At 43.3% G+C, this 13,742-nt stretch overlaps 1 protein-coding gene and 1 non-coding gene across 3 annotated transcripts in view; both read left to right on the plus strand.

Annotated features, from left to right (window-relative positions):
- TSTD2 (thiosulfate sulfurtransferase like domain containing 2) overlaps positions 1-13,742 on the plus strand; it is a 20,303-nt gene continuing 6,561 nt past the window's right edge. For both annotated transcript variants that reach the window (XR_005842804.2, XM_424952.7), the window contains exons 1-8: positions 1-126; positions 200-477; positions 2,158-2,266; positions 6,261-6,386; positions 8,715-8,820; positions 11,004-11,122; positions 11,760-11,918; positions 12,848-12,986. Coding sequence is in view for 1 of the 2 variants with exons in the window: in XM_424952.7 (XP_424952.1) it covers positions 22-126; positions 200-477; positions 2,158-2,266; positions 6,261-6,386; positions 8,715-8,820; positions 11,004-11,122; positions 11,760-11,918; positions 12,848-12,986 (1,141 nt within the window). In the remaining variant the exon portion in view is untranslated. The remainder of the gene's footprint in view (positions 127-199; positions 478-2,157; positions 2,267-6,260; positions 6,387-8,714; positions 8,821-11,003; positions 11,123-11,759; positions 11,919-12,847; positions 12,987-13,742) is intronic.
- MIR7438 (microRNA 7438) lies at positions 4,127-4,191 on the plus strand. Its single transcript, NR_105606.2, has one exon. It is a non-coding gene; the product is annotated as a microRNA 7438 (primary transcript).

Below are 13,742 nucleotides of genomic sequence, written 5' to 3' on the forward strand. Positions count from 1 at the left end.
GGGTGGGGCCAGCAGCGGGAGATGGCGCCCGGCGAGGCGCAGCCCGGGGCAGGGGCTGTTCCTCGGGGCAGTGCCGGGCCTCAGGCGGCCGCCGCTAGGAAGCAGCGCGCCTCCGCCCGCAGGAAGGTATGTAGGGGGCGGGCACGGGGCGCCGCGCCGCCGCTGCCGCCACCTGTGGTAACGGCCGGCTGCCTTGCAGGCGTTCTCCCTGTTCGTCAAGGCGAAAGAGGTACCGGCCGCCTACCCGAGCGGCGGGGCGGCCGTGTGGTGGAGGTGCTGCCGGCAGACGTTCCGCGAGCGCCGTGGCATCCACCGGCACGTCGGTACGCAGCACGGCGGGGACGTCGAGCAGCAGGCGACCGGGCTCGAGCCTGCCGGCAGGGTGGTATCAGCTGAGCGGGCGGGAGGACAGTCCTGTGGAGAGCTCTGCGAGGCGCTCCCCGACACCAGCGGCCTCCGCAGTGAGGAGCTGACCAGGTAAGGCCGGCGTGGCCGGGCACCTGCCGGTACCGCGTTTCTGTGGGAGTGATGCTCAGCCTGCAGAGAGTTCGCTGGCAGTCCTCGAGGCACTCAGGGGCCCTCTTTAGGTGCTTCGTTGAATCGGGAGTTGTAGACTCTCTCCGGGAGTCACTTGGTTTATTTGAACTCCCTTGAATCCTACGCGGAAGAGAGGCAAGTTCCTGATGCCAAAATGATACTACATTTCCTTTTTTTAATGGAAGCTCTGGAGAAACAGGCTGTCAGAGCTATGCACCTTGCTAAAGCAGCTCTGTGCTGTTTGACATCTGGGGTTTGTGAGGAAGAGCAGCAGTAGGAAGCAGGAGTACAGCACAGTTTGCTCTGTGTATGCATATGCACTCTTGCTTTCCATTTTGTTACAGGAATCTGAGAATAGGTTCGGTTTTGTTTGGTATATTTGTGACTCCCTTGTTAGTCAACATCAGTACGTCACCTGCAAGTTTTCAAATAGAATGCATAGAGTTGCAATGAGATGTTCAACTCAAAAATCTAATATCTCTTTACCAGACATTTGCAAGCCCCTCTCTTAGCACAGAAAAATATCCCTTCTTTTCACAGTCACACTTTAATCCTGTCATCGCTTTTGGCAGTTTGCACAGTTGTGATCAGCTGTTTTCAAGGAGGAAACACAGGAAGAGTAAAATTCCATCATAAATCTCTGATGAACGCTTTGAGAACTCACCAAGAATTGCAGCCACTGCCATTGAGCAAGTTTGATGTGCCAGTTTCACAAAAGCAAGCTCAAGTGTCCCACTAGTTTTATGTCAGAGTAAAGTTTGTTACTTAAATCCATAAACTGTTTTTTGTATTTTATGAGGGCTGCTCCAAAATTAATGCCTCCTATGTTTGCTCATAATGTCAGAGGTGGACATTGGTGGTATGGCAGTAGGGGTTGAATCTTCCTGTCAGTGTTCTGTTCCATGTTGTTGTTGTGTGACAGATGGCAGCAGAGGGGCAGTCTGATAGATTGGCATCTGCCACAGCAGTGTGTATGAAATACTGGTGTGGGATTTAATTACTTCATACAGAAAAAATGGCACCCACTGACATTCATCTACTCTTACTGAACATTTATGGAGACCCAGCAGTGGATGTGAGCACAGTGAGGCACTGGGTGGTGCGTTTCAGCAGTGGCAACAGCAGCAGTGGATCGCCTCGACTGGTGCAGATTTCTACAAGCTTGGCATGCAGACTCTTGTTCATCACTGGTGAAAAGTGTAGCTAATGGCAGTGACAATGCTGAAAAACAATGTTTTGTAGCTGAGAACTTGTTCTAATAGTGTTATTGTGCTCTTTGCATGGGTTGTAGTTTCCTTGGGAGTGTATAGGAGGCATTAATTTTGGAGTGACCTACGTATATGTGGCCCAAGACAGCTCCTCTTTGCTCAGAAGGTGGGGGACCTGTGCCTTAGTTCATGAAAGAAGTAATTTTGGAACCAGCCTTAGTTCATATCCTTTCTCTTGGAAATGAGTTAGACTCAGCAGTGCTAACCTCTCCAAAATTTTGTGGTTTTTTTCCCCATCGCATCCATCAGGAGGAAATCATCTGCTTTTGAAAGGGTTAATGCTAATGTATTTTTGTGCTTCCAACTCTAACATTCTTTTCCTATTTGTTCATCTTTGCTATGTTCTGGGCAGCAAGGTGGGAGAGGTACTTCTGTATTACTGCTACTGTGAGGTGAAGGATCCAGAGAAACTCTGTGCTTGGCAAAAGGCTCTGTGCCAGCATCTGCATCTCACTGGAAAGGTAAGGTTTTAGGCAATGGTCATATTCCTTGCAGAAAAGCATGCTCTTTGTTTACTCCAGAATGATGTGGCTTGTGAGGCAGCAAGCGTTTTGTACCACCAGGTGCTAGTCTGTTATAGTTTCATTAAGAAAGGCACCTTTGCTCCGTAGAGTATCATTTAGAACACAGTTTGTTAGAGCTAAAGCAAAAAAGAAGCTGCAGATAATCTTACATCCCTTAGGATGCTGGGAAACATGAATTGTGTGGTGCTGAGAAAGACTGCAGTGCATGTGCAGTATGTTGTTGCAGTCCCCATGTGTGAAGGGTTACCTCATTTTGATCATTCATGCACTTTTATTTTTTGAAGCCTGTTCATCGTTCATACTGTTAAACCAAAAGAATGTTTATGTGAGAATTTCTTGATAAGCCATTAAGCTATGAACATGTGAGTGAGTGGCATACTGTAGGCTCCATGATTAATGATGCTCTGTTTACCCTGTGATGAGGTATCAAGTGCAGTGCAGTGTGCCCTGAAGGCCAAGCTGGACATGGAGCACACACAGATTGGGGTCTGCTAGGTGTGTCATTACTGAGTGCAGTGGTTAGGGTCATGGCACCAAGTTGTAATTCAGAATTGTCAAGAATGAGAAGAGAGCAATGTGATAGCTTAGGTCACACCACAGCATAGCAGTGCTTGTTCTTGCATGGTATCTTTGTTCGTTTGAATCATGAGAACAGCTTTTCTATATTGTGAGAACAGCCTTTTGCATAACTTGAGTGGATACAAGCTGAAGGACAGGAGACTTGCATAAGTGTAAACTCAAGTACAAAATGTGGAGGTCGTGAAACTTGTTGTCAAGTGAAGATGAGAAAGTAGAATAGAGATATCCTGTTGTTGAAGGTAAGATTGCAAAACAGATGCCTTAGCTCAATGTAACATCAGTCAGAACCTGTTTGGTCTACCCCCCCCTTAAAAGGTTAGAAATCTACAGTGAGAATGACTATTTGGCTTCATCCCACAGCCACCAGAGGTGTTAATTATTTCTTGGAATTTCATAGAATCATAGAATGGCCTGGGCTGAAAAGACCCTGCCATGTGCAGGGTCACCAACCACCAGACCAGGCTGCCCAGAGCCACATCCAGCCTGGCCTTGAATGCTTCCAGGGATGGGGCATCCACAACTTCCTTGGGCAAGCTGTTCCAGTGTGTCACCACCCTCTGTCTGAAAACCTTCTTCCTAACATCCAACCTAAACCTCCCCTGACTCAGTTTAAAACCATTCCCCCTTGTCCTATCACTATTCACCCTCGTAAACAGTCGTTCTCCTTCCTGTTTATATGTTCCCTTCAAGTATTGAAGGGCCGCAATGAGGTCTCCCTGGAGCCTTTGAGCCTTCTCTTCTCCAAGCTAAACAAGCCCAGTTCCCTCAACCTTTCCTCATAGGAGAGGTGCTCCAGCCCTCTGATCAATATGGCCTCCTCTGGACCCACTCCAAGAGCTCCATGTCTTTCTTGTGGTGGAGGCCCCAGGCCTAGATGCAGCATTCCAGATGGGGCCTCACAGGAGCTGAGTAGGGGCGGATTTCTACTCATGTCCTTGGAATGTAATGAAGGTGTATACCCTATACCCTTAAATATGGAGTCTCTGCTTCTCTCATTGTACATGTTGCTGGAGTGATTCCCCATGCACTCAGTGCTGTAATAAAGGGAATACCTGCTTGATGTAACTCATTGGTGTGTCAAGTTACTTTGTTGGTTTTCTTGGCTTCAGTTTCATTTCGTGGAGAGCAGGCCACTTGGCTCATCTAGCTGGCTACTGGAAGTTATGGGCAGAGGCCAATTCTGGGCTCAAAAGCTGGTGTTTCTAAGGGAGGAAGACTTTTTTCAAGGGGACAACTCAGAGCAGGACACTACTTTGGTATTTGAGTTGTCTTCCTGAATAGTTTTTCTTTCTATGCCAATAGTAGGAGACCAGCCTCTGCACCCTAAGGTAAGCCATGTTAGGTTCAAGTGCATTATTGCTGCTGGCGGATATCTCTTCCTGATTGGTTTGGACATATGCAGTGAATATCTACCCCACTTGCTCTTCTTTAGATATTATTTTTACTTCTTTTCTTTTTTTCCCTGTAATGTCTCCTGTGTTATTTGTTTGTTTTCCTGTTTTTAGTCCTTTACTTCCTGGTATGGCTTTAAAAAAAAAGAATTCTGAATGTTCACATCAGTTCTTTGTGCCTTAGCTACGTAGAAATTACTGCGTGAACAGTCTCTGTATGCTGTGGTGCAGGATAGACTGTAACATCAAAGCATTGTTTTTTTTATCTTCTTCCCGAAGATCCTACTTTTCTTTTTGTTCTTCCTACTTTTTTTTTTTTTTTTTTTTTTTATGTCAGGGAACAGGGTATTCTAACTGAGCTAACAGATTTGCATCCTGTCTAATGTTTTTCTCAGAGCTGGTGGTGTTTAAGGCAGAATGGATTCAGTGCCCTACATTCTACAGGTGCATCCTTCCTTACTCAGAAGGAAAGAAAAGAAGGCATCTTCCTTATTCTACATCTGCAGTGTCTAGGGGTCAAATGTTCTGATGCACTAACTTCTTTTCTTTGGCTCAGTATCTTGTCTGGTGGTTGGGTAGAGAAGGAGGAAGGTGCCTTTTTTTTTTCACTTTCCAAATTGGTTCAGCAGTTGCCTTTTCGAATGCTTTTTTTTGAATCTCTCTTGTATTCTTGTATTTTATTTATTTATTTTTTTACTCCACCTCAGAAGTTTTCATTTGTGTCAGTGTAGGTAAAAATGACTCATGCTGACATTTAGTATTGCATGCTGTATTACACATTTTCACATTTTCCTTTCAGCTATCTGAGTCATTGAGCACAATCCCACTGCTCTTCCTGAAGCAGAATTTTAGTAGGAATTTGAATGCTGACTGCAGTATTTGCTTGTTGATCATAGAATCATAGAACTGCTCAGGTTGGAAAAGACCTTAAAGACCATCGAGTCCAACCACGACTTAACCATCCTACCCTAACTCTAACAACCCTCTGCTAAATCATGTCCCTGAGCACCACATCCAAATGGTTTTTAAACACATCCAGGGATGGTGACTCAGCCACCTCCCTGGGGAGCCCATTGCAGTGCTTAACAACCCTTGCTGTAAAGAAGGGTTCCTGATATCCAACCTAAACATACCCTGGCACAACTTGAGGCTGTTTCCCCTCATCCTGTCACCTGTCACCAGTGGGAAGAGACCAACCCCACTCTTTCTGCAGTCACCTTTTAGGTATTGGCAGAGAGCAATAAGGTCTTCCCTCAGCCTCCTTTTCTCCAGACTAAACAGCCCCAGTCCCTGCAGTCGCTCCTCGTAGGCCCTATTCTCCAAGCCCTTCACAAGCCCTGTTGCCCTTCTTTGGACCTGCTCCAGCACCTCCATGTCCTTTCTGTACTGAGGTGCCCAAAACTGAACACAGTACTCGAGGTGAGGCCTCACCAATGCTGAGTACAGGGGGAGGATCACTTGCCTAGTTCTGCTTACTACACCATTCCTGATACAAACCAGGATGCCATTGGCCTTCTTGGCCACCTGGGCACACTGCTGGCTGATATTCAGCCAACTGTCCAACAGTACAGCAAGGTCCCTTTCCATCAGGCAGCTTTCCACTCACTCCTCCCCAAGCCTGTAGAGTTGCCTGGGAGCCTGTTGGGTTGCCTGGGGCAACCCTACCAGTTAACCAGTTATCATTTCTCTGTTTATTGCTCAAACTTACCTCTCTGTCAGTCTTTTCAAACTGCTTAAAAGCAGTTACTGCTTTTTTTTAATTCCAGTTTTTGTTTTACTATGGTTTTTTTTTTCTGCTTCACTGTAATCATCTTTGTCTTCTTCCCTGCCTCATTAGTCTCTTTTCCAAACCTACTTTTGTGTCTGCCTTTTGTCACTGAATCATTTTTTGCTCATTTTCACCACAATCTGTTTCTGCTGGTACTAAGATGTAGGCATTTTCTTCTTCTCTTGCCTTCTAGGTACGAATTGCTTCAGAAGGAATTAATGGAACAGTTGGTGGAAGCAAAGTAGCTACCAATCTCTACATTGAAGTGATGCTTGCACAGCCTCTCTTCAAAGACATTTTGTGTCGAGATGATTTCAAGGTATGAAAAACTATTTCCTGGATAGGCATTGTTAATGCGGGACATTTCATTTTTAAGAAATGAGCACACTGGTTCTTAATAGTATACTTGATGGAAAAAATTCTGCTCAAATAGGCTTGCTCAATTATCTTTATTCCCCCAAAAATAAACAGAGGAGAGTCTTTAGCTTTTTTTATTCAAATAAAGAGAGAATGTACTAGAGGCATTTCCCGTTAGGGTCTCAAAGTGTCCACAGCCTCCTTTATATCCCTGTCTCCTGACTGTTTGGTCCCTCTTCCTTTCCTCACTGGCTGAAGTACTTGGAGGTTATAGACTTCCCAGTCTGCCAAAGATGTGTTTCCCCTGATATGCAAACCCCCCTTTGTGTCATGCATCACATGTGTAATTAACTCCAACTTAATGTTGCTCAGGTCAGATAATTTAGTATTTATTAAACTATTAAGCCTGCGCAGTAAGTCCAGAGTTCATAAGTTCAAGTTGTTGATCAACCTTTGTAACTTAACCTGTATTTGGTGAGAGTTTACAAAATAAGTACAGACATCAAGCAGAGAGGAATGTGCAAGCATCTTCACAACTTGTACACAAGGACACCTTGTTCACAAGACTTTTCTCTCAATACTTCTGTGCTCACTCTGTGCTAACCTAAGATAGGTGCTTCTAAACTTTGTTTAGAAATCTGCTGGTGCAAGCAGCAGTAGCAGTTACTGTAAGCAGTGGTGGCATCAGTTGCAAAGTCTTGTGGGCTGCGTGCAGGTGAAAGAGGGCATATGCTTCTAATCTGCTGTTCTTCAGCAAACATTTACTCTCATTTGACTGTCAAAGCCTGGGCATCACAATCAATGCAAAGTATTCTCATGGTCCTTATCTGCTAGTTTAGGTGTTGTGCAGGCTTTGCTGTCCTTACAGGTGCAGTGTCAATTCCATGAATTGGATGTTTTGTAGGAAAAAAAAACAAACATATATATGTATATACAGGCAGAGTCAAGGGTTTCCTCCTTACTGCACTTAGTGCATAACTCTACTTAAGCCTGTACATATATGCTGATTGCTGTCTTCAGATGATGGTGGCAGCTGTGTGCACCAAATGGCTTTCTGGTGGGCTTTTGCTAACCCTTCACTGCATGTAGTTTTTCTGAGGGGAAGAAAAGCTGCTTTTGTTTTTACCACCATTTTCTTTTCCACACGCAGTTTTACTTGCAGGGAGTACTTTTTTATTCTCCACAAATAACTGAATTGAAAAGTGTTAGTGAAACTTGTGACTCTCAAATCCCACATAGAACTGCAGCGCTGATTCAGTCTTAGCGCTTTGTGTATAGAGTTTGTATGAGATGCAGGGGTAAACCTGACCTGCTACTGTGCAGTTGCAAAAACAAAATACAGATGGAATTTTACCTTAGATAAATCTGTAGTCTTGCATGACCTCTCCAGGCACCAGCACTCTTGCATTAGTCCATGGTGGTCTTTTCTGTACCCTGGTTACTCTGCATGCCAAATACCCAAGTGAGTGAGTATTTCAAGTTCCTGGGCCAAGAAGATGGGAACAAATGAGTGAGCATTGGGCCTGCGGCTATGAAAAAACCCAGTGGCCACTGTAGTTGCTGCAAACTGATTTCTGTGAAAGCTGGCAAAGTGCTGCACTGCACTTTCATTAGTGTGTTTATAAGTTTAATAGTTTCTAAACCATATTTGAGGCTTGTTCCTACATTTAGATCCTGTCCTCTGCAGAGCGTTGACTACCAGAAAGGGTTTGCTGTGACCTCCGTGGATTGAGTTTGGCAGGGGGAACAGGCTGTATCGTTAAAGATTTGCACCTGGCATACCTTCCACATGTCTTTTTCAAGACTGAACCACTGCAGTTCTATTTGCATATGTAACAGGAGGTGTGTCCATGCTTGCTGTGGGGGTGAGAGGATGTGAAGAGATCTGCAGGCCCAAATGCATCAAAATGATCTGTCGTGAGAAGAGATTATTTAATTTACTGTGTCTGTCAGGGTCAGTAAGCTGGGCAGTGGCCTTGACCTTCTCATCATAGATGCTAGCAATGTTGTTTCTAATTAAGAAAGAACAGTTTTCTCAGCCTTATAGCTGCTTGCTGACTCCTGCCAGATGGGGTCTGACACACTCGCTGGGTGGTCACTGGGACAAAGACACTCATTTGTTGGTTGTGGGAGCGAACTGATCCCGAGCCCTCTGGATTTTGGCAGGTTTTTTTCTCAGCCACTGAGTCATTTTCAAGTTCTAGTGCAATGTACACATTAAAGTAGGTGGATATTTTTGATGTTCACACCTGGGAACTGTATTGGATTATTCCTGCGTTTTATTTCCTAGAGTAGTGCAGGAGGAGCTCACTGTTTCCCGGATCTTCGAGTTGGAGTGTTCAAAGAAATTGTACCACTGGGCATTGATCCAAAAGAGGTCTCTTATAAAGAAACTGGTAAGCTGATTTTGTGAAAAATAAGAGGATCTCACCCAAGTGAGAGGTAAATGAGAATAAAGTATCTTCACAAAGAAACACTTCCTTTTGTACAGAGGCCAGGATGCAGAAGAAATAAATACAGAAATTGATCTCTTACTAATAGTAAAAATTTTTGGCATAGGGAATTTGCTGGCCCCGGTTTTGGTTTCCTAAGTGTTTGTCTGCTTCAAAAAAGTCTAGAATTAACTGCCTTTTTTTGTAGCAAACTCTAACAGTTCAAAGAACATCAAGCAATTACCTTGTTTTGGGAGAGGTAAGAACCTTGTTCTTTCATCAGGGAGTGTCACTGAACACCTGCTAAAGTCAGTGTAGAGTGAGATTAGGTGTAGTATGACATAGGAAGGACGCCCAATCCATGAGTACATTTATTCAGAGTATGTGGGAGGTGCTTGTGACTGCTTAGAATTGATAGGTGTAAAGAGCTCCAGTGCTCTTATTATTGTCATTACCTCGTAGTTCTTTGGATCCAGTGGATTCTCTTGCTGTGGATGCAGAGACCTGCATTTAACTTTTTTTTTTTCCTAGAAAGTGCTAGAATGCTGCTGGAGCTCACTCTTCACTATATACATCTTTCTGCATTTGGTACTGTTGATCTGCCTTTCTTTGTGTTGAAGTTAACAGCCACACTCTGGTCTGTCACAGCACAGCAGAACCAGGTTCTGAATCAGATCTGTAACAGTTCCTGAAACAAACAACATTTGTTTTCTGCTTCCTATAAATGTTTAGTATGGATTAAGACTGGTAAGAAGTAACTGGCTATGTGTCTCCTCTCAGGACACTTATGTAGATAGTAATGTGTTGATAAAATTATTTATATTTAAGATTAAGAGGTCTGTCTAAGAAGTCACTCAAGAAAAAGAACATTCCCTTGAACCAGAAGCTAACAGTCTGTGATGGTTGCATTGCCCCATTTCTGAGCTTAAATAATACTGGATATTTCACACCTATGGGCTATATCAAGAGCCATCTCTATCTTATTCACCATTTGATTACTTACAATTGTGGCAGTTAACAAGCTACTTGAGGGAGCCCCTTCTTGGGAGCCCTTATCAATAATTATTTGTTTGGAGTCCATCCCTCCTAGGTGTGGATTCCTGGCTTTGTTAGCATTGGAGTGATTGTTTTTCCTCAGCCCATACTTTTTTTTCTGAAATGGTATATTGTTTGAGTTTCTGCACTCACATCACAGAGAACGGGGGAGCAGAGGGGGAGCTGCTGCCCAAACTTTCTCTCACTTGATAAAGCTCCTCTAATCAGTCCTAAATTGTACTTGTGTTACTATGCACTTGAACAGTGAGCAGTAGCAATACAAATACCAATTAGCAGACCAAGACTAGTTTTTCTCGGTGGCAAATTTCTGCAGCATCTATTTGTGACTTTCCCTCTCCCCAGTGTTCTTCTGCAGTTTTGGCAGATGATTTTTTTTCCCATTTCTAGGCAGTTTACGGGATGGGTAGGAGACTTTTCACGTTCTACCACCATGTTTGTACTTTCCTTTTTTTTCAATTTGTTTTTTATACTTGTATCTAACAGTATTTTGTGGAGATGGTTCCCATCACCTTGGTGATTAGCTTGTAGGGTTATCTTTTTGGTATGTTAAGGGATTTTAGTGAATGAGGCTTTTTGTTTTCCAGTAAGTTGGGAGTTCTAAGTCCTGAAAAACCTCAAAGCAGAGGAACTGTAAATCCAGGTTGTGCTTACAGTAATTTTCCATTTTGATCAACAGATGTGAATTTCAGGTAAAATGTTGCTTCTCTGTAAGCTTCGGCACATCTAAATGCAATGAAAGATGAGCCAAGTGAGAGGAAGTGTATTTTCTTATTTTTTTAGAGTTGTAAGAGTTGCTAGGGGGATGTAACAAAGACCATACAGACAGGTAACTATCTGCTGCTTTTTCTGTCACATAGTACAGAAATAACTGGTTTCTGTGGAAAGAATTGCAATTGGAAGCTGAACATGGATAAGCTTGTCTGGATGAATTGAGATGATAACTCTTTAAACTATCACAGAAAATTTTCCACTTTAGCTTTTGGTTGGAAATCTGAGGAGAATCTGAATCAGTGAGATTGTATATAATATTGTATTGTAGTTCTGATTTTCAGAACTGTGTTTTTTTTCTTTTCTTCCTCTTTACTCTGAAGGAATCCATTTAACCCCTCAGGAATTTCACAGAGAAGTAGAACATTATCTGTCTCAGTCCAGTCAAGGACAAAGTGATACCATCTTGCTGGATTGTAGAAACTTCTATGAAAGTAAAATAGTAAGTGTTTGCTTGCTTCTTGGAGTGTGTTACAGGTGCTGCAGGGAAGCAGTCCACGTTTGGGGATTGTGACTTTACTGGGGAAGACTGGTCACACTGGCTGGAATATGTAACAAGCTCAGCTTAGCAGTGATTATTAGATACAGGCAGTGGAACTCCTAGAACGGAGATTTCCTGGCAGGGTGCTTAAGCATCTCGGAGTGTGGAAAAGACACAGTGGTTTGTAGAACATGAGTACAGAATGTCAGACAGTTTAAACTAAAATTAGTATCATTTGTGAGGATATTTTCCATCATTCTTGCCTCATCCCGTATGTCACAAATGGTGTTGTCCTGCCTTTTGTTTTCCATTTACCAGCTCCGCTGCGCTGTTACACAAGTAGTTCATCCTCTCTCTGACAGTTATGTTCTGATTAGATTCCTCATCTATGTTTGAATGAGAAGAAACATATACAAATTTTTTTGTTTTGATGCATAAACGCAGTTGAAGAGTAGCCTGAAGTAGGTGTAGTGTGGGGTGTGTGCAGTAACCTGGTTGATCTGGTCCCAAAATTAGTTATTTTCTCTAGTCTGAGACATAGACCTTACAATGTAAGAGCGCTTTTATCTATACACATACCTATCTGTTCCTGCTGTAGGGACACTTCCAAGGCTGTCTGGCTCCAGATATCAGGAAGTTCAGCTATTTTCCCAGCTATGTTGATGAAAATCTGAAGCTGTTTAAAAACAAGCGTGTCCTGATGTACTGCACAGGAGGCATTCGCTGTGAAAGAGGCTCTGCTTACCTGCGGAGCAAGGTGAGATACCATTCTGAGTGTGATAGTGTTGAGCAGATGAGACTGCTTCAAGGGTGGCCTGTCATTTATTTTACTGGTAAATGCTTACGTGTATAACTGTTCAGTGTGGGGAAATGTTTGTCTCACATCTGCTTCATGGTGCCTTTCCAGGGCACAGGTGGTGTATTGCATCACAGCATGATGTGCATGGGCTTACAGTTGCAGGAGTGAAAATAGTAGTCTATTTCTTGAGAAAAGGTATTTACTTGTAAGCGTCTTGACCATTTTAATGGTGTTTTAGGAGAGTATAAGAGCATTCTATAGTGTTTCTGCAAGCTCTATCTAGGTTACGCTTGTGCTTGTTGCAGCACATCTTGAGTGTTTCATTCTGGTGCAAGTCAGCTTGTCAGTGATTTTCCAGTGCAGTTGAGTTGGAACTGCACTGTTCTATCTGTGCCTTCCATCCCACTGTTATCCTGGATCCCAATCCTGTATGGAGCAAGAGAACAGAACACAGGCATGTTGTCCAGACATGTAAACCTTGATTCTTTCTCTGCTGCACCACTGTGAACATTGAAAGGTTCTCCTGTTAACTGCTCACTACGTAAAACCAAAATGAACAGTGTTTACAGAGGTTCAAGTGTTTGGCCTGTGAGGCAGCAAAGCTCCCTCAGCCAAGGTGGTTTCCAGTCTTCCTTTTTCTTTTCTTTTTTTTTTTTTTTGAGTGTACCATGAGCCGTACATTTTGAATTATGTCAACAAGCCAGCATTGTGAGACCTGCCCTGTGGCACTGACTAGATTTGTGGGCGCACGTGGTGCTATCTGAGAGTAACTGAGAAACTGCTTACTTTCAATGAAACCCTAATGTCTTCAAATTTGTTTCTGTAGCTGTGGCACAGGCCCACTGCTACTGTCTCCTTCAGCATTTCTGCTATTGTGCTTTGAACAGGCAGTGTGCAAAGAGGTCTATCAGCTAAAAGGTGGAATTCATAAGTACTTGGAGGAATTTCCAGATGGATTCTACAGGGGAAAGTTGTTCGTATTTGATGATCGTTATGCCATTTGTTCCAATGAAGATGTCATCTCAGGTAAGACTAGATAACAGAAGTACAGAAGGCTGAGAAGTTATTGCAGTGGGTTCCACTGAGATGCGTAGAACACGGGGAGCCGGACTGGTCTGTATATTTCATCTTCATTCTCTTTGATCTGTCAGTATGGTCACTTTTCCTTATGGTAATCAACTCTATGGTTTTGACACATAAAACAGAAATAAGAGCAAAAGGGATACTAAATGTTTTTTTTTTATCTGGGCAGTAAAATGAAGCATCTCCTGCACAGCTGCTGTTAAGTAGAACTAGGGAGATGTCAAACAAAAGTGTTGTTACCTGCTTGTTTCCCACATGATCAGACTGCAGTTGGCCAAGTGATGGAAACATTAGAGTTCTGCTGTCAGGTGGTCTCTATTCCAGTGATCTTAGAGAACATCAGCATAGACTGACGGGTGCTGGGAAAGTGGTGGCACTTAGTTATTTTCATGCTTGGATGAAGCCTTCTGTAGCCTGCAGAATTCCAGTGATTTCTACTTGAAGTTACTGAGAATTTCATCTAGTCTTCTGGCTGTAGTCGCTCTTCAGCTATTTCAAATGAAATACCCATTGCTGTCTTCTCAGTTGCCAGGTACTCAATTGCCAAGTAACAGAAGAAACCTGGCTTTAGCTTTCCTTTAAGAAGCAGTACTGCAGTCACAAGTCTGATCATGTCCAATCTGAACTAGAGGAAGCAATAGCTTTTTCCTTGTTCTAAGGTGACTTTTTTTTTTTTTACATTAAAATCAGAAGCTTGAA

The sequence above is a fragment of the Gallus gallus genome, chromosome Z (assembly GCF_016699485.2).
Source record: "Gallus gallus isolate bGalGal1 chromosome Z, bGalGal1.mat.broiler.GRCg7b, whole genome shotgun sequence".
Classification (NCBI taxonomy): domain Eukaryota; kingdom Metazoa; phylum Chordata; class Aves; order Galliformes; family Phasianidae; genus Gallus; species Gallus gallus.